At 38.7% G+C, this 26548-nt stretch overlaps 1 protein-coding gene across 3 annotated transcripts; it reads right to left on the bottom strand.

The window, feature by feature from the left end:
- Window positions 1-943: 943 nt before the first annotated feature.
- Window positions 944-26542, bottom strand: NFE2L2 (nuclear factor, erythroid 2 like 2). Of its 3 annotated transcripts, none has more exons than XM_009278605.2 (5): window positions 26475-26542; window positions 6928-7197; window positions 6668-6763; window positions 5598-5777; window positions 944-3533 (listed from the first exon to the last, which is right to left on the bottom strand). In XM_009278605.2, exons 2-5 carry the CDS (start codon window positions 7192-7194, stop codon window positions 2328-2330), a joined length of 1749 nt encoding a protein of 582 aa, XP_009276880.1. In that variant the 5' UTR covers window positions 7195-7197; window positions 26475-26542; the 3' UTR covers window positions 944-2327. The 3 variants fall into 3 exon arrangements, with proteins under 3 accessions (XP_009276880.1, XP_009276881.1, XP_009276882.1); XM_009278606.2 differs by lacking the exon at window positions 26475-26542 and adding an exon at window positions 25525-25581; XM_009278607.2 differs by lacking the exon at window positions 26475-26542 and adding an exon at window positions 24518-24558.
- Between the last annotated feature and the right edge of the window lie 6 nt (window positions 26543-26548).

Here is a 26548-nt window from a genome sequence, read left to right on the forward strand (position 1 = left end):
GCCTTGTAAAGAGGATAGTGTCAATAGGATCGTGGTTCCTGGCATTACACTGCCCCAGAGCAAAACTGCCTTCTTGGTGAAGCTGTTGTTACTGCTCTGCTTTCCTACCCCTGCTCTTCGCTGGTTAGCTAAGGCTGCACTGCAGATGAAGCAAGAGAGAGCGAGCGCACCAGGTACTAGAGGGGCCTCTGCTATTCAGAATCGGTAAATGAGTTTAACAGGAAGATGAATGACAAGGTGACAAAGACTGGAAATAAAAAATTATCCCAAATAATAAACACAAAAGCTGATTGTGAAGTGTTACACTGATATTACTGTGACCAGCCGCACAATAAAATAGCATCTGAAATTCTGTGCATACAGAGGAAAACAAAACTGGTACCTACACAATCATAGGCTCCAAACTAGTTAATGCTATTCAGGTGAGAGGGCTTGGAGTCACTGGGGAGTTGTAGGAAAGCAGCGAACAGCACAGAACAGTCAAAACCAGGAGACCTTCCACAGCATCCTGTGACAGCGTAATACTCATCAGAACTATGGCTTTCTGTACTTCTCTTTGTGTAGTGGGTTTTTTTTTTTGAGGACACTCAGAAGGTCCATAAAAAGTGATACAGTATGGAATTGGGATTACGATAATCTAAAATCGTTCCTTTGGCTTTCATGGCCAGCCACGAGATGAGATGCTTTCTGCTGGATATGCAACTCCAGCACAGTTAAAAAGTTTGGGGAATAAAAATCTCAAGACCACATCATTTTATTCAGCATTACTCTAATGTGAATAATGAGCTAATGGAAGGCTGGCTAATTGGGCTAATTCCTAATCCAATATCCCTCTTTAAACCCTTTTTCCTACAATATTATTAAACAATCTTTGTGGGTCCTACTCTACCCTTTTTCAGTATCTCCAGTTCCTTCTTTTAAAAAAAAGGTACCATAAGGTCTTGCAAAACAACTTGGTGTTTATTATACTAAATGGAGAGATGCATAATATTGTAATAGACACAATATTCCTAAAATGACATAGAGCATCAGTGGCAGAAAAGACGTTCCAGATTAAACGTGCCTTTTAGAAGTTTCATAGGGAAGATGAAGGAAGACGATAGGGTTTTTAATGTTCAGATCAATGTGTATTTCAAATTACAGTGTGGATTTTTTGAATACAGAAAATGCATCAACGATCAAGTACAATGAGTCCATTTGAAGAGTAAACAAAACAATGCTATTTATTTGCCCAATTTTTATTCTCTTATAAATCATAATTTCAACTCCACAATGCTTTTCAATTAATTGAGCACAGGTTCCAAACAGTGCGGTTGGTTGGCAGTTAGTACGCCTTTTTCCATAAGCTCCAGAGTAACAGCAGTGACAAACGATGCTCGCTGATCGGAGTCAGGGACACCTAGTGTACTTGTAGAACAACCACCCAAAAGTGTACAGAATTTTTAGTTGGAAAAATGCATAATGCTGACAATGTCTTAATTAACAGATTTTAAATGCCTTTGGAGGAAAGATCTCACAATGAATTTAAGTAGTGTTCAAAGAGCAAAACAAAAATGATGTAAACTTAGCGTAGACTTGAAACGTAACTTTGCGTTACACAATCCTCCCAAATGGCAGCTAAAATTATGCTGAAGGAAGCATTAGTAATGCTGACAATGCTGTGTGATACATCTCTGCTTATTAAGCGTATTTGTTACATGAAGACTTAGCCTGGGAAAACTAGCGAAGGTTTCCCTTCTTTAGGGAAATAAACGTGTATGAAGTAGAGTTAAAAAAAGTTTAATGAACTGATAAATCAAAACCAAACACTACGTATCAACTTTTACACTAAATTAAAATCATATATTAAATATAAAGCAAGTATAAATGTGTAAGAAAAATGGGAAACAAACACTATTGCATATTTATAAAAAAGTTATCAGAAGCCATACTGTTTGTCTTGCGAGAAATTGTATTTGGAAGGCTAAAGTCATTTATATATATCTCTCTCTCAAATAAATCTATGAATATAACAAGAGACAGGAACAGTATATAAATATGGTATCTTTAAATATTTACATGTATATGGAAACTAGTCAGAGTGGTGCTATAAGAAGGAAATGTCTGTTATAAAAGTGAGATTACAAATTTTGCATATGTCCATCTGCATTACGCTATTAGTTTTAAACTTGCATCTTCCATAAACTGATTATTAACTCTAAAATTATCATTGCATAGAATTACTTGAAAAATATTACCTAATTCTGCATTCTGCCTCACAGTAAAAACTATCAGGATAACGATACAAAAATAATGACTCGGAGAACAGTACCCAGCTGTGCTGCCCTTCAAAGTTTAGTCTCTGACTTCTTGCTTTTAGGAACAAGAAAGACGTTGCCATCTCTAGTTTGCTGCAGTGAATATTCACTAGGAGAGTAAGACTTTCCGTCTTCATCGCGTAGCATGCTGAAGACCTCAAGGTATAAGGTGGTTAGTTGCTTTTTCATTTGACGAAGGCTTTTGTCATGCTCTCCTTTTTCCTTAAGCAATTTCTCTTTCTCGTCTTTTAGGTTACTCAAGTCTTGCTCCAGTTCCACTATATTTTCCAGTTTTCTTTTACGGCAATTTTGAGCAGCCACTTTGTTCTTGCCTCTCCTGCGTATATCTCGAATAAGCGCAAGCTGGGCTTCATTGAACTGCTCCTTAGACATCATTTCATTGAAGTCATCAACGGGGAGATTGATGATTTTTTCAACAGGAAAAGGGATCTGCAGAGCTTTCGCTCTTTGCTCATCTCTTGTGAGATGAGCTTCAAGGTGGCTTGAAGGTTTATCTTTTGTGAACGGAGCTTTGGGGTGGCCTGGACCAGCCGGCGGTTCTTTCTTTGGTGTGTTTATACACCGCAAACTAGGTTGAGTGCTTGGCCCCACAGAAGAAAACACTTGATCCTGGAACTGCAAAGAGTACATGCTAGCATTGCTCTGTGGCACACTTCCAGGAGCACTGTCCGTGTCTTCCATTTCAGAATCGCTACAACCAAAAGTCTTATCTCCACAGGCAGATGATTCAACAGAGTGTTCAGGCGATGCTACACTAGAACTTGCATTCAGTGAAATACCAGAGTCAGAATCGTTACATTCTGGTACGGTTCCTGAGTGGTTGCCATTAAAAGCTTTACACAGTGAGAAATCAGAAAGATCGATAGGTTCACTTAGAATTTCCGCGAGTGATTGACTGATAGTGTTTGTCGTTGCTGTGTCACCGTTCCCCTTTGTATCAATAAAGGTGGTGTAGAAATCCTCACAGAAATCAGAGTTTGAAGGGGACGTGTCATGTAAAGAGTTCACACTCAGCTGGCTGGTGTCTTCTGGTGGCAAAATGCTGGAAAAGGGGCCCTCAATACCATCCAGGAAATCTGGACCACAGTTAACATCTTTTCTCATGATGGGTAATGAGCTGTAGTAATTATAGCCGTTGTGCATCTCTGTTGGCTTGGTTTCAGGGCTTGTGATTGTGCTTACCTCAGCCAGGTTATCATTTTCAATGTTAAGACACTACATGGGAAATGCAAGAGAGAAGTTGAGCAACACATCTCCAATTGATAAAACCTTTTTCTAGAACCCACAAACATTAAATATTTTAGCAATCAACATGCACAGAAAACAGGTATTACAACATTGCTGTAACCTAGATGGCTATAACACACTTTTACTACAGAGGGGCAATCTAGGAAGAAGACTAGATACCTAAGCAAGAGTATGAAGCAACCCGTTCCGGACAAAGCTATTCAGATTAAGAGAGCAGAGCCTCTCAAACTCATAGCAAGATGCTGAAGAGACCCATTCCTATGCTATACGGAAGCTGCACGGAGCCCTCCTGTTCTGGTAAACTGCTAGTGGGGATCCTGGAGCCGCCAGGTCTGAACTTCCCACAAGCACCACTGCTAGGAATGGCATGAGTACAGTAAATGTAAAATTACTCAATGAGACTTAATGAGCATTACTAGCAAGCAATTACTTTTAGCACTCTTAATTTCATGTTATGCGATAGATTTCTTTTCCTCAAAACCCAAGATTCTTTTAGGATTTACTGAATGAAGCAGCTGTTCAGTGCAGAGAAATGTAATTCTCAGTGAAGTAAAAAGAGTACTAACGTGAAGCCTTGCAAACATTAACTCACCCCACATACTTTTAGTTAAGCTGGCTAACATCAGCGTGAGCGTTGAAGACTATTACACTCACGGGCTTTCATTGGCTACAAGACCAATGTTCTTTCCAACGGGGTGGCAGTTTCTTAACTGAAGCTGAAATTAGTGTGCTTGCTGTCCCCAAAGAATTAGGCAATTACCAAAATGATTCTGTTTCTCTTAAGAAGAGACCGCACACTGATTATTTAACCAGAGATCGTTCAAGGCGTAAGCTAAGGTTTTGAATGAAAGTGCTCTTTTTTTTCTTTTCTTCAAAAGATAATTCGTAAAAGGCAACGCCCTCAATTTAATTATCGCACTTCTTTCAAGAGATTACTCAATTACTATTCAGAATTACTGCAACAGATAATTTTGGTTTGGTTTCTTAATGTATTTTCAGCATCACTGCTGCCTCTTCACAGCCAATTGCCCTTGTTACTTATGTGGCGCTTTTAAGCCTACCACAGCAGTAAAGATTAGGAAACTAGGAAAATTTTGAAAAATATAAAAAGACGAAGGGAAAATGTAGAGTGGCAGCAAAAATGTAGTTCCTGCAAACTTGTTTTTTTTTTAAATATGATTCGGATTTACAGGCATTCCACCGAGCATTCATCTCTTGTGTTAACAGCATAAAGTAGAGCAGCATCATGAAGCATGATGACATTCTACAGTGATATATTTGAAAATAAATTTACTCAATTTTATAGTCAAATCTTAGGAAAATGTAAATAGAAACATAAAGATAGTAGGAAAAAAACCCCTAGAGGTCCTCTGTAATGCACGATTTAGAAATACAGCAAAGCAATTTTTTTTGCTCCTTTGAAATATTCAGTTCATGTACATTACATAATTAGTTCTTACTGAACATACATAAGCAGTAGTTATATAACTATACCTGACTCTTCTATGTATCTAAATATATGTTCTATTATCAACTTTAGAAAACCTTTGCCTTAGATAAAAGTTGAATGCAAAAGTAACCAGAAATGATTCACACAATCAGACGCTGCAAAAACCACCAACATTTAAAATAATGTTTGTGGAAACAATTCCTGTTGTAGATCCGTAATTCAAAAGTATCCACTTTTAAGTAGCTGAAATTTCAACCATGACCATGTTGTAACAAGTTGCATACAGCGGCAAACAATGATTTGCTAAACACGGGGAAGTTCTGATTGGGAAGATAGATTGTATTTTATTAAGGCCTTCTGATAAACAACTAATTTCCTTCCTTCCTACATGTTTTTCAATATATTACTTTAAAAAAATTAAAGCTTATATTGAGTTATAGACATCCTACAGGTGTAGGATTCAACGTGACAGTCATAATCACGATCTGTTAAGATGATGTTGTACTGCATTCTCCGAAACACCATATTCCTCCAAAATATCATGCTATTTTTTTCAGGCGCTTATCATACTAAACCTTTACCTGTAACTCTGGAAGGGACAATAATTCTTCCCAAACTTGCTCTATGTTCTGCATATTCTCTGCATCAGTAAGTGGAACTAGAACAGGCGATTCAGGTGGCTGAGTTTGATCAGAGGAAATGAAGACTGGGTTGCTATCGATCTGAGCAGGAACCAGTGACTGAAACGCAGCTGAAGAAGCCTGGAGTGTTTACAAAAAAAAAAAATCAAAAGACCAAACAAAACAACAATAACAAGAAAACCCCCACATAAAAAAACCCACTCAAAAAACAACTTCGATTTTTCCAAAGCAAAAATCTGTTTTTTGGTGTTCTACCATTTCTGCAGGACAGACAGACAAGTATTTCTTAACAAAAGCATGTTTTGCAAACAATGGGGTAATACAAAAATATTCCCATGAAAGGCGTTTTCATATTAAGGGAAGAAATAGGAAAAAAAAAAGTCTAGAAACTGGATGGTGAAAGGCTTATCCTTGCACATCAAATAGTCTGAGTCAGCACATGGAAATAAAGCAACTCAAATGCAGTGACTCCAGAGAGCTGCACGAAGCTCACTGCAACAAACTGACCAAGTCCACTGCCGTTATTTGCAGTATGATGGAATGGCTGCCTGCAGCCGGCGTTACACACCGAGTCCTGGCTGCAGGATTCAGTAAGCAAAAGGAACACAAGAGTACCACTCCACTCCCTCCGGACACAGCCCTACTTCAAGCCTAAATACACTGCTTTATTCCAGGTGGAGTCAGCTTGAGGACAAAACTCAAATCGTATCACAAATTAATGTTATGCTGAAGACAAATCTTAGTAAGAGAAGACATGAGGTTACACACCGAGTCCTGGCTGCAGGATTCAGTAAGCAAAAGGAACACAAGAGTACCACTCCACTCCCTCCGGACACGGCCCTACTTCAAGCCTAAATACACTGCTTTATTCCAGGTGGAGTCAGCTTGAGGACAAAACTCAAATCGTATCACAAATTAATGTTATGCTGAAGACAAATCTTAGTAAGAGAAGACATGAGACTGATCCCCTAGAAGACCACCTGTGAAACCGCTGCATTGAGCATTTTTACCTCATTGTCATCTATAAATGGGAATGCTTCTGCCAAGAGCTGCATGCAGTCATCAAAGGACAAGGCCTCTGCTTCTGGTTTTGAAGTCTGTGTTGTCTAAATAGGAAAGTTATGAAAAAATGTTACTGCATCTTTGAATAACTGAAGAATCCTCCATTGTAGCAACGAATGCAAATTCATTTTAGGTAACCACGAACATTATGTCTTCCTGTGAATGGAAAAAGGTTTAAACGCACTCACAAACACATATTAGAATTTACCTGTGAAAAACCGACTGGTGGCTCAGTATTTTCTGGCTGAATGCGCTGAGCTGGCTGAACAGGAACAAATTCACCTGTCTCTTCGTCTAACTCCAGCTGAGCCAGCAAGGCTTTCTCCTGCTCTTTTTGGAGCTGCTCTTGTCTTTCCTTTTCAAGTTTCTTCTGTTTCTCGAGTTCATACTCCTTCCGTCGTTGACTAAAATCAAAAACTTCACGCCTTGCCCCAAGGTCTACATCTTGCCTCCAAAGGATGTCAATCAAGTTCATGTCCTGTAATAGAAACGCTGTTTTTAAGCGAGCGTCCTCCCCAGCAAAACTGGTTTAGAACAATAGCAAAGCTTTTAATTTCTCTATTAAACAGGTAGACTCATGTAACTGAGGCTTATTCTCTTAATCCTACAAAATTATGTAAATAAAATATGGCTCTATACAACCTTTCTGAAGTGTGTGAACTGATGGTTTGGTTGCTGAGGCCCGCACACAGGCTTATAGAAACTAAGCAATTTGTTACAATTGGTAATGTAATACATGAACTAGCCCGAGGATAAATATATTCTTCTTTCCTAAGTTAGCTCATAGAAAACATGAAGCTATAGAATGAATTATGTCACATTAAGAAAGTAATTTTTAGGAGAAAAGAACAGAAATTGGAAAGTTTGCACATGTAAATTTTTTTCAGGTGATCTTATAAAACTGTAAAAGCTGACTAAAAATATGACAAGGACTGTCTGAAGTAACTATAACAGCCATACTGCAAAACATATTTTAAAATATTTATGTTCCCATCCTGGTATTAAGTATTAATCTTAAAAATCAGCAGAACAGGGCTTCAGAGTCGGAGGATAACCTGGTTTCAAAGTCACCAAGTGACATAACATCACTGTAGCACTAAACACAATTATTAAGACTATTACTAAAAAAATTGTAATTTAAAGCGTAGTCTAAGTTGATGTTCTAAGTGCAGTTGGTTGGGAGCAGTTGTGTATAAACTAGAGGTCAATAAGCCTCAAATTTTGTTAATCAGTTGGCCTCTGGCTCATCACAGAGTCAATCATTATCAGACAGCTAACAATGACCTATCTCTCTTGGAAATCAGCTACCCCTTGCGTCTGCAGTGTTTCAGAAGACAAATTAAACTCTGCTATTTAGGGAAAACCAACCGGTTAATATTACTTGATTTGGCTACAATTTCTTTTAATTTATTGCATAAGGGTTTTTTTTTGGGGGGAAGGGGTTAGTGGATTGTTTTGGTTTTTTACTGTTCAAATATTCGATATTTTTAAGGGCTGAAGTTTGGACTATTTTCTTCTGTGAAGAAGCCATTGAAAAATCATCAATTTGGATGTCAGCTGATACAGAATTTTAATACTTGGTAGCCACATTTGTCAGATGGGTAAATGCCAACAATTTCTTGCTGGTGCCTGGGAGTTTTGATTTTATGGCATTTTTCATTATTCTTAAAATTACCCTTTAGCGGCAGCACACAAAAATAATGTTCAGTGTTAGGGATTCTCATCAGGCTAGCACACTACAAATAATATACCAAACACTACGTTTCATTTAAACAGAACTTTACTGATTTAGTTAGCAGTTCTACACCCAAGATATATTTATTTTGCCATCATATCAAATTAAAACATTCCCTCATCTCTAAAGACTATTTCCAAATAGAGAAGCAAAGTAACTTGAATGCCAAGTCATGTTGCCATTCAAAATGATCACTTCTGTACAACAGTTATGGCAAAAAGCTTTAGGGCAAGTCCACATTTGAACAAACCAATTCAGTATTCTCTTTTCTTTGTTAAAAGTGCTATACCATTAACACTCATATTTATACACTGCATGAACTACTTCTACCAGTTACTAAAAAAGTTACTTTTCTCTAAAACAGAGCAGTTATGTAAAATATCTGTGTGTAACACAATGCAGGCATTCCCAAATCTAAGACATATTTAATATACCTTGCTGGGAGAGACCAAACTCAGCTTTAATGGCCAGCAATGAAGAAACTGAAATAATTACAGTGGCTGCCCAAGACAATGTTTGGTCTCTCCAGATTGGCAGGGTAAAACGAACTAATTAAGTTCTGCAGTAATTGGAGATATTGCAATATGGTATAGCTTCATTAAGGGCCAGTAGTTTACCAGCTGCTCACTGTCTCCTTCTGCACCAGATTTGAAACTGTTTCCTAGTCTCAGAGCATTTGCAATATGTTCTGGATAAAACTGCAGGATCTGGATTTTAGGGCTCACTTCTGAATTATTCATTTACAAGGCACCATTAAAAATGTAACTCAATAGATATTTTTTGTGTGTGTATAATGCACAAGGCTGTGAATTAACAGAGCTGTTTTCCTCCCTGAGTTGCAACAGACTACAGCACAAAAATAGCAGAACTGGTGCTCAGTTTCAGTTTAAATCACAAAAACCAAAAGTGATCAAAAAAAGAGGTACAGAAGGCATAACATGTTTTCCTTAAGAAGAAAACCCACATAGCCTTAGTGCAAAAAACTTAAGACACAGCTAATTAAATCTTTCAGCCATACTACTGGCTATATTTGTTATCAAAATATGTAGCTTTGGGTGCTGCCTCATTTGCGGGATGAGAGATCTCCAAAGATACCAGCTGGCCAAAAAAAAAATTAATGATGAGGCTGTACACCACCTCTGTGTGTGTGCGGCAATCAATTCAGCAAGCAGGATTATTTTTTGAATGAATATGCTTGCATGGTTTTCAGGATTTTCAGGATCTTGGGCTGTTGTTTGAGAAATATGACAGCATTGATTGGCTCCTGTCACCATTTTTCAAGGGACCATATTTAGCCTAGTATCTTATCTCTGGCAAAGGGCTGAGCTTTGCTAAACAGTGTTGTGCTCTACCCCAGAGAGAGATGTTTGTCAGGAGTACCTTTTAAAATTTTATTTAGTTGTTGTGTTTGTGGCACTTAAAACCAAAAAAGCGGGGTTGGTTTTTTTAATTATCACCATGTAATTGGAAAAGAGCCCTCCTATTTTCAGTTTGAAAAGTTCTATATAAATACAGCAGTATTAGCCTTAACTTCGAGTAACAATTCAAGTAATTACTCTTCACACGAATGGGTTCCATGGAGGAAGTGTTCTTCTGTTCAATATGCTAATATGTAATATCATCAAACAGCACACTGATTTAAATATTAACCTGCCATTTAACACTTATCTATAATTTCTGCCAGTGCTTTTAGTAATACTGCCCTTTTCAAGAAAGAAAAAAAGTCTGGGCATTAGTCCAAAGCCTCAGGTCAAAGTTAATGGAGTCAACGTTGACCAGTGATTCACTAAGGTGAATCACAACCCCCAGCATGAGGTGATGGAAAAGAACTAAAAAAAGAAATAAAGAAAATTGCAGTCTAAAGCAAATATTTTGCAATTTTGTTCCTTCAGCCTTCCCGCAGCCTTCCTCTTTAAATTATTTCTCTGCCTTTTGAACACTATCACACACATACATAGAGGTATCCACAGACACAGGCAGGCACTCTATTTTAGGTTTACCACTGAAGCATTTTTCCCCTTCCACTGTGAAAGCATAAAAAAATAACTGTGTATTTGATGCCTGGAGTGTTTAACTAAAGCTATTAAAAGGTATTTTACTTCTTGTCTGTGCAACAGCTACCCTCTAATTTTTAGGTGCCTCAACATGATGTGCTGGTCTCAGAAAGATTCATCTGGAGGGACGAGCGGGCACAGATTTGCATCTGAACTGGAGCACGTGCACTGAGAGTCCTGTGAAAGATTGATCTGACCCAGGGCTAGTTGTTGCCCTTCGGAGCCACACTAACCTCTTCCCTTAATAACAGACATATTTACTGTAAAGGCACCACCGGTCCCTCATGTGACGGAGTCCACAAGTGCCCGTTTGTTCTTTCCTCTGTTGTGCAACTTCTTGAATTGCATCAGAGGAAATGATGGTTTTGGCAGAGCCAAGAGGCAATGCAGGAAGAGCCAGGCCTCCCCTGCAGGAGGAAGGACCTGTGCCCGGGAGGGATTGCAGCCGCGATGCTTTCCCCTAGTCTGGAGCTCAGCTCTTTTCCACTGAACACCAACGCCTATTTTAAGGGGAAATACATTACGGTATTTAATGTGTGTGTTACCACTGTCCAACATTTCTAACTTCTGGGAGAGTAATATGTTTTTAATATTTTTCCCAAGCAGACAAACAGCGATTTGATTTTATTTATAATATTTTCTTCACAATTTTGTAGACAGAGAAAGAACTTCTCTCAACAGAGAAGGACATGCTTTGCTTTCCCACGATCCATGTAAGCAGGAGGTGCCTTGTACTCGTGGTTTGATTTTTTTTGTACATTTAGTGATATGCTCTTCCAACCACACTGATAGCTTAGTTTGGACATATAAAGGCACTTTTAATAAGATAAACATAAATGTTAAACAATTCACATTAAGCCACCATCTGGCCCCCAGTGGAAATTTTCATGTTTTAGATTTACATATCAGCATTTGCCATCTGGGCAGAGTCTGTTATACATTTTATGAGAAAATCTCTGACTACATTGTAAAGTTTGACAATTAACTCTTATTGCTCCTAAGCAAATATGTTTGCAGTAGGGTAAATGAAGGCAAGAAACCCTGTTTTCATGTTAGTTTCATAGACTGACACTTGTGCTTTAAACAAAATGCTAATCTTTTGTTTCATCCCTGTTCGGTTTATCTGACTGGTTTTGGTTTTGTTTGGAATATAAACCATTTACAGGTAGCATTGGTGAAGTGGAAACATCCAGTGGCCCAAGTGTCAGCAGAGAAACAATCTCAGAAAGTGCTCTCAAACAGTGTTTTCAACCCATTATTAGCTATCCCCTTACTACAGAGCACATCTGTGGGTTTTGTGCATTTACTTCTTAAAGTCATGCCTTTTGCAACATAAATTGGAATAGCATTAGTAGTACCTCTCACCAGACAAGGATTTTTCTTTCCCATGATCCATTAGCACCTAACTCCAAGAAGAGAGAAGATTTCACATGCCAGCATGAACAAACGAAAAAGCAACAGAATCAATAGATACTGCATCCAGCTGGGGAGCTCAGACAGGAACCCACAAGCAACAAGAAAACACTCCTATAGCTTATTTACAGAAAGAAAACTCGCAAAGTAATGCCCAATTCCTATTTGCTTTTCAGAAAGTGAAAGGAACTAACAAAAAAGCACCTTAAATTTTTTGCTGTATTCAAAAAAACATGTGGGAAGTGAGGATCAAGGACCTGAGATACTCCTAGGCAAGAATGAAAGGGAGGGGGATCAAGTAATAAAGCAAGCACAAGAGAAGAAGCTGGAAGCATCTTATCACTTAAGAAAAATCACAGGCTGTGGAAGCAACAGCTGAATGTCTTCCCCTCATTATCCTCAGGAGGATCTGATTTTGTTCAAGCAGGTTTTAAGAATGATTTCTAAATCACTCAATATTTTCAGATGATCTCTGAAATCACCAGAACTAGTGGTTTGTTTTCTAAATCTTCTTCAAGGTAAGTTACTTATTTAATTACAACTCATAATTACAGGAAAAAATCCTGGGCACGTAAGCCTCATGCTTCACAGAAAGCACAGAAAGCAGATGAAGTTATCCCAACACCATAACTTTTTAAAAACAATTGAGTTTTGAAAGCTGACCCATAATTTTCAATCCCTTACAAGTGGAAATTGAAGAACAGAAGTTAATTCAAGAATGTGAAAGGGACAGCAAGGACATGAAAAATTTGAATGAGTGACTGCCCTTAGGAGAAGAATGGGGAAAGGGAATGGCAGAAACTATTTACTCTGGAGGGCAGAGGGGTACAATAGCAATTTTAGATGTCTGGATTTAGGATTTGGAAATGTGACAGAACAGACAGCTGTCAAACAAAGCCACGTGACAGCAACCTGTGATTTGTGAATGCACAAGGTCAAATCCCTGACTGCCCTGTGGAGCTGCCTGCTGTCCCACATTCTTCACCAAGACCTTCCAGGCAATCTAGGAGGAAACAGGGTGTTTGGGTGGGCATGAGGGGGTGTCTTTTTCTTTCATACCTGTGCCGCTTACTACTGGTGTGACTGGACTGACACTAAACCAGCCTACTTCTGCTTCTTGATGCCCATTTGCTCTTCCTGGCCCTAAAGAGGCTTTGGATGCCCGATATCTTGGTCTGCAAACTCTTTTTAAGCCCCAGAAGGCTAACTTACCTGAAAAAGGACTCTAAAAGGATTGGAAAGCCACAGCTTTAAAGAACTTATGTTGTAAGAAAATTTCCACTCCATGTCTATATAAGTACGCCTGTTGAAAAATGCTGACCATGTGTCTTGGGACATTCTTCTGCCCCAAGAGAGACATATGAGATAAGCTCAGTCCCTGAAATGTGTTTGTGGACAAATTTCATTTTCTTACTGGAGAAAGAAACCTCTAGAATGCTTTGCCGGGCCAGGGACAGAAGTCGTCTTGATATTTCATTACCTAAATGTGTTTAGCCTGTTTTCTCCTAACATACATCTCATCTTTCAGACTGTACCTCCACTGTACTCCAGCAGGCTCTCCTAGTAAATGCCAAATTGTCAGGATCTACTCTTATAAATTAGATTAGTTGAAAAACTCCTTGGCTGGATTGTCCAGCATTCTTAAGAAAGTTTCACTACAAGCCTTGTCTGGGCATTATTCTGACAAAGACAGGGAGAGGCTCTGGATGGCTGGAAGGACAATCTCCCCCTACAAGTGCAATTCTGGACACTACCCACCCACTCTCCCAACCCTCACTCCAGAAGTAATTCCTCTGACAGGTGGATGATTTATGTATTTCACCTGAAGCATCATCTTCCAGGAATGGTATCAACAAAGGCTATGACTGTAAGATCTGTACAGCTCCCAACATGATGGTTTTCCCATACGATACATCCTATGGCAAGCAAGCTTTCCAAACTGCCAGGGAAAACATATACCTCATATATTCTCCAGTAATAGTGGAAAGACAGGTTTCTTTAAGTCTGAAGAATGTAAAGTGAGCAAGAATGTAACTGCAATAAAGAATAGCCATTGTAGGCTGTTTATGGTCATTAATGTACTAACTTCATTCCAACTCCAAAAGCTGCAAAATCCTAATGCTAACAGTAGCACAAGACCACAGCACGTAAAGAAAAACACCTTCATCAGAAAGACAGCAAAGAGAAGGAAAAGGAGGGACATAAAGAGCAGTTTACTTCTTCACTTTGACAATAGTTTTCTCTTTTTCTGCAAAATCAATCAATCCTCACCTCCATGCCACTCCTTAAAATACTGAACATGCACAAGAGCCTCACAGCACTCCCTTCCAGCCTGGGGCACAGCAGCAGGAACAACATTCTCCTCTCTGGCTCATTAAATATCTCTGGAGTGAGAAAAACATACATATATCCTTTTCCCAACACATTCGGTCTGCCTTGAGGTTACCATTTCTGGTACAACAGATCAGGGGATTCTTTCTCAGTGCTACAGATCTTTCTGCAGAAGATTATTTGGTGCTCTATCTCAGACACTCCAGAAGCAGCTGTGTTTTTCTAAACTGTTTAATCAATACATATTATAGAAGGTAGCTTTAAAATAAGAGTTTAATATAGAGTATGTGGTTTCCAGGGGCTGAATGGTCCCAAGACCGATCCTGCCTCAACATCTTTAAAAAAAAAAATCAGGGGGGGAAAAAAAAGCTGAAACCCACTGTCTCATTTGCATAGCTTACAGAAAGCAAAGTCTTAAACCTGACATTGGTAATTATTTTCTTTGTACAATATCTGATTTTTCAAAAGGTATTCTCTAGTATTCATGGCCAAATATGTCATGTATTGTATCTGCTCTAAACTCCCCTATTTCTGCCTTAGCCTAAAGGAAAAGACAGAGTGAGGCCTAATGTTGTGAGCTGATGACGATGAACTTTTCTTGAATAAATTTAACTATGCCCATATTTACAAGCGCTACCCTGGCTGCTAAGCAAAAGCCAAAAATGGTCACGGGTGTCATCCAGCTTCTTCAGACTTAGTCCTAAATCTCTTGACATCCCAGAGTGCTTTCTGGAACATCAGTATCTAAAGCAATGAATCTTACATGTTTTCAGAGCTTTGCTGTTTCAGTTAGATGGGTTCCATTCTTCCCTTTCAGGTCTTAATTATATTGTGTTAATCTAAATTTCACTTTTCCACAGTATATTTGGCTGGTACGACTGTTGTGGTCCGTTCCACCCAAATTCTGAATCCCTCTTTCAGCTTAACAGAGCCACTTACTTGCTACTTCTTTATCTTGCATCAGCAGCATTACAAAATAATTAAATCAATAAGCACACAAAGTTAATATGTATTCAAGTTACAATCTATTACACAAGTTGCATAATGAAATTGGGAGGCTGGCAAAAATACGGGATTGTTTTATAAAAGAGTGGGTTAGTCTGTCTATTTGTTTTTACATGCTTGATACATCAACAAAACTCTGCTGTGCTGCCCCAGCAAGTAAACTGAGTGATTCTGTTGTGGCTGACTTTCTAGCTGTTGTCTAATTACCATGTACTGCACCTCTTAACTCCATTTTGAAAGGTATTCAAATGGCAGCCATCTCAGACAGAAGTCCATTTCAGGAAAAGCTGGTCTTGATGCCTTGACTTGTGTTTGGGGTTTTTTTCCCCCCCAAGTTAAAACTGCATCATAAGAAAACCGGCATTTATTGAATTTTGGCATTTATACAGCACGAAAATCCTTACCCTGCATGTAAACAAATAATATAAAAAAGTATACAGCATCTGAAAATACTGCTGATCTTTTAACCATAGAATACAAAAGCCTTTGTGTCCCAATTCATTTTATATATTGAACCTACAGTACTTGAAAAACAATTACCTGTTAAATGATTATCTTCAAGCTATCCTGCTGTACCCAGTCAGGCATGTACTGTGTGTGGACATTGCCACAGGCTACTCATTAGTTTATCTACAAGAGGATTTATTTATAATAATGGCTCAGTCATCTGGGAAACACAATCCAGTCAAATTATAGCATGCTCTTCTGTCCAATGAAAGAAACCAGGAAGCAAGAAAAGATGAACATAGAAACAGGGGAAAGAACCTAACAAAACTGCAAATAACATTTACTAGGTTGTATTAACCTTGGGTTATAACCTATTAGCCACTATTTTGATTTCATCAGGATTACACACTTTTTGGAAAAGCGTGTTTCAAACCAAACATGAAAACATTGTGTTTGTTGGTGGCTCAAAATATTCTCCAGGATTATTTAGAATCTTTCTTGAACTACATGTTTTCACTGTACTGGGATCTTACTGTGAAGTCCCCATTTTTAGCTGTCATTTGGCTGATAGCTGGGCAAGTTATATGCACAGACACCAGATGGGTCATTACAACTGCACTACAGCCTGGATGTGGAAACTGTGCTCCAATATTACAAGAAGCATGTCTCACCAAGTTTCACTTCACTGATCTCACAAACAACTTAGTTTGTTGTTGTTCGTGGGCCAAACTACAATGGCAAGCAACTGGAGTACCTGTGTGGGTTAGAAGGCAATGAGGTTCACTAACTGTACTGCCAGCACACATCCATTGGCCCTCCTTCAGTAACACAGACATCTACTCCGTAAGGCTGCCTCAAGGAAATTCTTCCACGCTTCCAAGCTGAGCTGACAAAGAAAGAGTAAGGATGCTTTCAAACTCAGAACTCGCCACATGAACACCTCATCAGCCTAGAAGTACTATCTTAAGACTAAAAGCTCAAGAATACAGTTACATTGCAGGGAATACAGTTTGCTTCAGAGGTGGTCAGCTGTGATGTGTTCCGTATGTGTCAGCCCACGCCTAGCAGAGTATGTAGGTGCCTACTTCCCACTGCAGTCTGTGGGGCACAGATGTTAAATACCTTTGTGGATCAGAGTCTTGCAATTAATGTGCACTTTTCACATACATAATTTATATAGATAATGCTGGGAATTTAGTGTCAGTGCACAATTTTGAATAAATAAGTAGGGTCAATATTTTTTTTTTTGAGTGTTCAACTTCAAATACACTTGGAAAGGTTATTTAGTTTCTACAAGGGGAAAGAAAAAAAACAGAAAAAAGGCCAAAAATATATTGCTATTCAACTGCTCACCACTGAACAGTAGAGGATCATAACAGATTTGAGGAAGGGAGACCCAGTGTGGCAAATTTTTGCTGTGGTAACACCTATCTTTCCAAACAAGTAATTAATGGTTAAATGGTTTATTTGACACCGTGCACAGCCTTCCTTACTGACATACTACAGGCAAGCTTCAGTAAATAACAAGACCATTCAACTGTGTACTGATGACCAAAAAAGCTCTCCCTAAATTTACATGAAACATCATAGAAATTGTTACTTAATTTGCATGAAGGGAGTCTGTATAGCTTTTCCGCTTCCTCCAGCCACGCCAAGATACATGATGAGAGTTGTTTTTCCATAGAATGAGGCAAGGATAGATTTTACTCATTTTCTTAAGCACTTTAATTCACATATTTCTCAGCAAAAAGCAATCCTCTAAAAGTCATCAACCCCCACAAAGGTTTTGGGAAGCTCTTCCACTTGAAGGTCCTGCAAAGTTAAACAACTAAACCAAAAAGCTCAAGAAGGGCCAACATGTCAGGTATCCACATGCCAATTTATCATTTTTGTACACAATGACAGCTTTTGCTTAAAAAAAAGGTAAACCCACTGAGGAACTGAACAACACTGTGTACAAAAGTAAAGCTTTGTTTCTGTGTGGTGCAATCCAGCCCTCACTTTTTAAAATCCTGTGTAGTACTCAATTTATAAATTTTGAAAGCAAAAGGAGCTAATTCATCTTCCAAGGCATGAACCAGAGCAGGTGAGGGGTTTCATACTTCTTACCAAATTATGTAAAAGCAGTAATTCTTGATACCCTCAAAAGAACACCAAAACCCCCAAAACTCAACCATCGGTCATCGTGTCCTTCCACCTAAATCAAGAGCCTCCACTGCCCACCACTGTCCTTGGGGCTTCCATGTCTGTCCCCTTGGAGTACACAGGAGGCTCACCGGCTCACAGCGCGTACAGCTGATTATCACAGGGCTGCCTCTTTCAGCCTTTTGATTAAATGGGTAGATGTACCTAAGAAATCAAGGTAGAGGCCAATTCCTGACATATGTCCCCTCACACATTCTACCAGCACCTATGATGGCCAAAACAAGACTGTTTGCCGCAAATAGTACAACATGTCAATATACCTCTTCCATCCATAAGCAGCAAATATACTCCAGGCTTGTTAAGATGGTTAACAAACATTAAATATTAGGGGGGGAGGCTATCCAGTTTGCAAGTATATTACAGTACAGTATATTTAGCAGACTGTTTCCAAAATCAGCATTTACAGCTGATTTTTCTAGTAGAAGACATTACAGAAGATTTGATTGCTTTCCAGACGTAATTAGAATCAATTTGTTGAGCAAAAAGGATAAGACCACTTGTAAAATAAGAAAATACAGAATGCGAAAAAAATGTCAGGTTTGGATCTTAAACAGTTTTCTGCCTTTGACCAAAACACTTCCTTATGCCTCAGTAAATACTTGGAAAAAATCAGCTTATAGCAAATTACCAGTAAAAATTGCAAGATCCTAAAATTTCTCTATAGCATAGTTAATTCAGACAATGAGAGATAGAGATCTTGTTAGGGTAAATCACTACTCACAGAGTCAGCTATGAACTGTTAATTCTGTCATTACTACTTGCATTTTATAAGACCTTGTTCACCATCTGCCGTATACACACACAATTTATCAAAAACTCTCATCCCAAGCTTCATTTTGAATTTAAAATAATTCTATGGCTCTGACCTTAGTAACAGAGTTTTTCAGAATAATTTAAAGCACTCCATTAACAGTTTCATTATTTAAGTGATTTCCATTCTTTATTTTGCCAGCAAAAAGAAACTTTGAGAGATGTTCACACTGGTTATCAGCTGGGCAAGGGTTCCTGAGAGTGGTAGGTGCAGACTAGATTCCTGAAGTGGCAGATGATACAGGATCACAAATCAAGCTGGAAAATGTTCCACAGAACTACAACATTCCACTGAGTCACAACAATTTATACTAGTTGAAGAATTGACCTGATAATATTCTAGTTCAAATACTAAAACCAAATTAGAAAGCACCATATCAGAAGTCACTGTGCTGTAATTCTCTCTGTTACGGCTTACACAGCTATAAGGCACCTAAACATGATGTGCATTTCCATAGCCAAAGAATTCAATTTAAATAATTTGGAAGACCAGCTGTCAGAAGTTATGACTTAGTTTCAAATATAAGTTCTGTTTTATCATATTATGCTATTTTGATAGTACCATTTTTATTACTGAATTACTTCCATTTTCATCCTTATGTATCTTAAATCCTACTTGTTCCAAAAGTTTACTCAGGTTTGATATATTTTACAAGTATCAGTGGGACAATCTTCCAGAATTCCTCAGCTGACACAGACCTGCTCAAGACCCATCTACAGTAGAAAAAAAGTGCAAATGTAATCCAATGTTATAAAACAGAAAATACGTCCGTGCATCTCATGTCAAATAATTCACAGAAGATTGCACCAGGGTCTACAGCATGCTTGTTCCAAGGACACTTAATGACTGTATTATCTGCACTGGTGCGTAAGTATCAGTCACTACTTCCATGATACTGGTGAAGACAAGCGTTAGTGTAACAAGCTGGGGTGGAATACTCCCATTAACACACCTCAGATGACCTCTGCCACTAAAGTCTCCGTCTTCTCCTTCCAGCCATGAAGCTTCTTAAAAATTGTTACTTCTCTGAGCTGAGCTGCAGCAACCTTCAGAGCCATCCACCCACCCACCCCTGCCACCCTCTTTTGCCCACCGTTTTATTACCCAGCTGACTGCAGAACATGTCATTTGGTCACGTAACTGCACGCAATCTAACTGGAAATACCCTGTTTTAGGACAAAATTCAGCCTTCTTACCCAACAGCACATAACTTAACCAAACAGTTCCTGAAGACAGAAAGAAGAAATGACCAAGTATCCAGGCCCAGGCGTCACAAAACACAAATGCCAGCTGCGGAGCAGACAGAAAGACTGGCCATCTTATATGGGAGCAGGCAGCATTCAGAGTGGCAGACCTGCATCAACCACATGCTGCCTGGGAATTCTGAATGAGGATCTTCCAACAGCCCAAGCAGTACAGGAATTGCTCCACTCTCATTATAGCAATAAGTAGGGAGGTACTAATTTTACCACAAGGGTTCAAACAAACAAAACCCCCAGGATCTTTCTATCATAGCTCTTTATGGCTAAACAGCAGTGATGATCTGAGCAGGAAGCAAATCAAAGTCAGAGCAGCTTTTCACATAACTCAGCTGTAGAAAAGTCACTGCTTCAACATTTAGTGTGCATTAATTTCAAACACAGCAAACAGGCACACCCTTAATCATAAAACAAACCTCCTCTTAAAGACAGGCTATCAACTGAGCTCCTTCTGAGTCAATTTCTCAAGTACGCAAACTTTGTTTTGCAAGCAGTCTCCAGGAGTGGATTTTTTCATACTTAACAAGAGACAGCATGTAAAACCAATACAGCAAACAGCAATAAAACTTTGAAATTGCAAGGACAGAGGTGGGGGCAAGGAGGGAAAAGTTGGTATCTTTGCATTTCATAGTCATACAGAAGATACTTCCTTAAAAGGTTTGAAAGAGATGGTTTCAAACTGGTCTTACATAACTTGTTGCTGCAACATCAAACTTAAAGGAACTTACTTTTCCTTTTTCTTCTCTTTTTTTAATTGCATTGCTCAGAATAATACTGCAGAAGTTGGACTGCAAGTACAAGGTTGGGTGGTCTCAACTCCCTCAGTACTGCAGTAGCATCAACAACAAAGACATACTTCTTGAAATGGTTTAGTTTAACTGTAAAGATAGGAAACATTAATAGCCATTTACAGCACCTTCAAAATAACTTAGCTAAAAATAAACACTATTTTATATTCCTTCTTCCCAGTATAAAAACTGCAGCTAATCAGGCCAAAATAAGAAACTTAAACTGACTTAATGAAAACTTCAACCAGATCTGTAGTAGATAAATTGTACCCACGTGAGTATTATTTCTAAGCTATACCCATTCTACTACAGCCTTGCCAATTAGTACTTGTGCTAGGGATTACTAATATACCACTGAGCAGCTGTTATACTCTGCTGGTAAAACAATCCTAACTTAACTGAGGTATTAACACTGTTATTAACTCCTATTGGCTTTCCATCATCTCCATGATCAGCATACCAAAACACTTGAATTAATCCTTTTAAAGTGAATATTAAAGTAGAAATTAAGAGCCAAACACAAAGCCCACGTATCAACACATAACTTTAGAACAATCAATGTGGCAGTTAAAGAAAACTGAGCAAATATTTTGCCAAGAATGCAAAATGGCTAAGACAGAAAACAGAAGATGCTTCATAAGATGAAGACAAATCCTCTTCTGCAAAGCAGTCAAATAGTTAAACATTTTTACTTTTACTTGATGTTGTTACAGACTGCTTGGTTATCCAAATTAATATTTAATTGAAATGTATGGTTCTGAGAGACTTTGCTTCTATTTGAAACAGGCACTGTTGGGCTATGCATGTCAAGGTGAAACTAAACTGATATTAAAACAAGATACTCTGCTGGGGAATGTATTTTTTTATTTCCTTATTTGAAAAGGTGGTAAAGAGAAATTAAGAAATACATATCTAAAAATCACTGAAACAAAGTAATCCTGAGACAGAGCTGTCCCTGTGCTTGCTTCAGTACTGTGCTGCACAGAGTAGTAATACTGTTCTTATACTTTAGAAAAACTTAAGCGCTATACGATCAACTAACTTCTTGCTACTGTCAATTAATACGTGACTGTCACTAGCTTTGCTTTTCCTGTACAGAAAGCAGTTACTGCATAGGAAAGATAAAAGTACACAATGCCTATCTCTGCTTGAAGTGTATTTGCCGGTATCTGCTTCAGATAAGCCTTCCATGGTTTAATGCAGTTTTATACACCACAGATAGCATTGCTGGCTTCATTTTCACTGGCTGATTTAATTGTTTACCTTAATAAAACAAATATGCCATAAAAGTATTACTGTTGAGCAACCCTGAGCATGATTTCAGTTCGCTGTGTATCAGTCCTCTTTGTGTAACACAAATTCAAAGTCATGACTTCCAACTCCTCCTACCTGACTTTTCATTGGTCTACATAGAAAGACTTGCATAGGTAGCAGATGGAAGTGTTTCCAAAACCAGTTAAACTAGATTATTACTGAAAAAGAACTAATTTGGCCAACGCACTGTATTCTCTTCCCTTCACCTAAAGCCATATTCTGTGGCACAAAGTCCAACTTCGGTATAATACACAATCAGAAAACTGAACAGACTTCAAACACTTTCAAGTTCTCTAGGAATGTGCTATATTGAAGTTATAGGTTACTTAGGGTTGGAATGAGATGGAGGCCAAAACAAACTTTAACTAGGTGATTAACCTGGAGACTTTGGAGGACTTTTTGCTGGCTGCAATTCAAGCACAGCAGCAGGGGATTAATATTTAGTTCATGCCGACAGGTTACTGCCCGGACTTGTACTGCACTAGCCTCAACCAATACAATCATTGCAAATACATTACACTTTCACAAACTGGCCTAATTTTAGTGAATGATTTAGTCAGTTTAAAGCTTATTTTTATAATTTCAAAGGAAAAAAAAAGGAAAGAAGCAGTGTTCTAGACACAAAAATCAAACATTCCTTCTTTCCAATGAAGCATACATCCAGTGTTACAGACATGGGCACAGTCGGTGTCATTTACTGTCATCATCTGAACTTTCTACGTTCTCTCCTTCTCTCCTAAGCTCACCCTTTTCTGGGCCTGCAATTGACTCTTTTTCACTCTCCTTTAAAAGTCTAATGCATTCCAAAAAATTTCAGTGACTAACTCTGACAGCTTTTGCTGTTCTGGAGTTCGTTGGTTCTATTGAAGGGCCAAATATAACAAAATTTTATAACTATATAGGAAAAATTATATTTAAAAAATAGTATGAATTGATTTTACTGAGAAAGTGAATGACAAATATTTCACTTCACTCCTTCCACTTCTAGTGTTCCTCAACATCATCTCACAAAGCCCAGCATATTCCACAAAGGTACCTGAGATTTCTTTAACGAAATAAATACGTTCAATATGCTCTTGCTACATTCATTTCAGTCAGGATCACAAAAGTAGCAATACCTATCAAACATATTTTTCTGCTTTGCAAATTTAAGATATAGAACTTGAGGAAAAGAAACCAAACAAAATCAAAAGGTTATTCAGGTACAACAATAGATATAATAATCTGACACATTTTTAACAATATCCTTGTCCTTCAGGATTATACATAACCTGCTGCATTCTTATTCAGGATAAGTACTATACCATCTCTATTTTTTCAATTAAAAAAAAGAACAAGGAAAAAAGTAAGGGACAGAGACCCAAAATTTATTCTTGCCCATGAACGTTAGTGGGAACTGTATACAAACCTTCCTAACCACCCACACAGTGCTATAAAAATGTCTCAAGTTCTTTAAAGCACACAAGATCATCCAGCTGCCCTCTGCTTACACTGAATGGGTTTTTTTTGTTCCAGTTTGGTCTCTTTCAAATATTTCCCAACAAACTTTCAAAGCCAAACTCTTTTCCAACTTTAAGTCCTAACCACAAACTTCTTCAAGTCGTATTTTCAGAGACAATTAACTTCTTGCATTTCCATCAATTTCCAATATAATTGTAAATTCTTAGCACATTTTAAAGACAAACTACAGAACAGTGTTCATATGATGGATACTTACTACAATAATATCCAATTAGCTGTTCTGAAGGGATTGACGTGGTCAGCTCCTATTAGTCTACATTCATTTCAGCTAAACATACTACATTGCATTACATCTACCACTGGCTTAACTGAAAGATTCTTTTGTGAGTTTTGAAGGAAAGCAAGCTCTATCAGTGCAGCTTGATATCAAGGTGAGCACGGAACTGAGAGGGTCAGAATAAATGCATTTTTACTTATAATAGAGCTTGTGATACTCGTTCATCTACTTCCTCCAAACTTGTCCATAATTTTAGTAGATAACATATTCAGAAATGTGGATGTTTTCTTATATTAAAGTTTATCTACATACATAGATAGACAAATAGGTATTTCTACAGATAGCTTGATCAGATATTCCTATTCAACAGGGTTATTAAACCTCATTATCAAGAGACAAAATAAAGAACCCCCCCCCAAAACAAAGACTTGTTGCCAGGCCTGAGCAGCGCACTTGTTTGTCTTTGCCTGCAGAATCTACCTCATGTGGAAATGATAGGCCATTAGGGAATAAAAAATAAACCCATTCACTTGACAATTTAATACAGCATGTCAAAAAAAAAAAGTATGTGTCTTCCTCGTTAAAACCCTTTAGACAGAAGAGATCACACTAATTGAGCTGGAGACTCTTCAGGGCAGTTCTCTAGGTAGAAAAACCCCAACAGATACACTTACACAGGCATTCAATTATTTGCTTACTTGGTTTTGCCAGTTGTTACAGTTGGTCTTACTTCAGTGTAAGTATAACCCACAGCTTCATTCTCTGTGTTGGAAAGTGAATTCTTTTTGCTCTCTTGTCATGAGGCTCAAAATTTAATAACTGATGAGCTTGTTGAGCTGTTTTACAAGGTTACAAGCAACCATTTCAATAACTTCAAATTTACTAACGAGGAGAACAGCTACTATGAGAATATCATGCTTTCGCATGTGATTTGAAACATCTTGACATTTGTTCCATTGCATTCTTTTTTCTTAGATGTTTTGATGTCTGTGTTGTTGGTGTGTAATAGGCAACATCCCATTTCACCTCTGTATACAGAGGTGCATCCTATTTTCAGGCAGAGAGGTACAACAAAGGAATACTTTTTTCAAGAATATTGCTCTAACTCCCGCAGAAGGATGCGGCGGAAAGTGGCAATTTTACATTCTGGTTAAGGAGCTAGATCAATCCCAGTCCTTCACATTCACCTTTACTGCTATGACAATTGCTACCAGGCACATAAAAGACTAAGAGCTTGTACTGTATTTGCACAAATGCACACCCTTCCCATCCGCTGGCTTGCAAAATGTGAGGGGCTAAATGGAAGACCATGTTCCCCGTCTCTCATTTTGAGTGAACATTTTATGGGAAAGGGTATTTGAATTTTCAATTTAATAAGTACATTTAAAACTATGTGTCAAAGATGGTAATCATTTACTATCTAAAAAATGCAGTGCCTTTTCAGGCTAGGTCTGCAAGAGAAGAAACCAGCAGCTGTTGAGCTCAGATAGGAAAATTGCAACAGGTGGCTTGGTAGAAAGGGTTTGACAAAGTAGGCAAACAAGTAACAAAAGCTAGGTTTGCTGGCAGAGAAGTCACAGTGGATTGGGCAAGGAGGCACAAAAGCAGGTACACAGGAATCAGTCTGTCAAGATTCTCTCAGAAATGAGAACAGAAATGCCATAGCTGGATACTATAGGCAAAAAGAAATTCACAGGGTGTTTACACAGCATAGGCCAAGAGCCCGATTTTTGTTGCAGTATTTTCCAAGAAACTGAGGAGGCAAGGTGGAGGTCACGGCCATGCTACCCAGGGCTAGAAAAACAGATGGGCCAGGCAGAGCTATGAGTAGCCTAAGACAGAAAAGCAACAGCATTCAATGAACAGAAAAAGGTATATCCAACACTGCTAGAGAGGTGTTACCTGTAGGAAGTACCCACTTATGTATCCTAAAGGGTGGACAGACAGTGTTAAAAGAAACTCTATTGCGTAGCATATATTGTATTGACATACACTGGAAGAGCCTCAAAACTTGAGTCTTAAATCTGTAGTATTAAAAGAATTAAACAGCTCCAGTTTAAGTTTCAAGTATTGCTTCTTTAAACATAATACTTAGTTGATAAGGGCATGTTTCCCATTTAAAGGCCCAAGAAAAACATGTAAGGATTATATAAATTTAAAATGGAGTTCAATTATGTTTTCAGTTATTCACCCCACTCTTGTGCAACTAGCTTGCAATACAAAAGCACTGAACTTCCCCAGGCTTTTAAAGAAGAGGTTTTGCAGCACAAAACACAAATACATCCAAATACCCCTAAGCCTCCAAGAGATTTGCCTTGGAGGAGACCACCAAGACTTAATCTCCTCCTGTGTCAAAACCCCAGAGAAGCACTCTGGCTCAAAACCTTCGAGAGGCGTTTCCAGCAGGTGGAGGTGCAAGGGGAGCGCCCCAGTCACAGCCCCTCACCTGCGGCCGAGGCCACGGTCACCCCGGCTCAGGCTCCTCAGGCTGTGTGAGAGGCTGAACCAAACCCAAAGCCGCCCCAGGGAAGTGCATGATTGTGCAACGGCTCCTGCTGGCCCGGCTCGGGCCGCACGCTGGCGGGGACAGGGCCCCGGCGGGGCAACTGCGACGGGCAGCCGCGCTACGACGGAAGGAAACCTGCGGTAACTCACCCGAGAAAGGAGCGAGAGGCGCAGGGACACGCCGGGGGCAGCGACGCGAGGCTGCGCCTGGCGCGGGCAGCCCC

Source organism: Aptenodytes forsteri, unplaced genomic scaffold (assembly GCF_000699145.1).
Source record: "Aptenodytes forsteri isolate BGI_AS27 unplaced genomic scaffold, ASM69914v1 Scaffold257, whole genome shotgun sequence".
NCBI lineage: Eukaryota > Metazoa > Chordata > Aves > Sphenisciformes > Spheniscidae > Aptenodytes > Aptenodytes forsteri.

Bases quoted from the DNA above. Each gene is read 5' to 3' on its own strand.
- NFE2L2 (XM_009278605.2), bottom strand. From the start codon at position 7,194: ATGAACTTGATTGACATCCTTTGGAGGCAAGATGTAGACCTTGGGGCA. The intron at 6,764-6,927 runs GTAAATTCTAAT...TTTCCTATTTAG, and splicing joins CACCAGTCGGTTTTTCACAG to ACAACACAGACTTCAAAACC. The intron at 3,534-5,597 runs GTAAAGGTTTAG...TTTCCCATGTAG, and splicing joins TGTCCCTTCCAGAGTTACAG to TGTCTTAACATTGAAAATGA.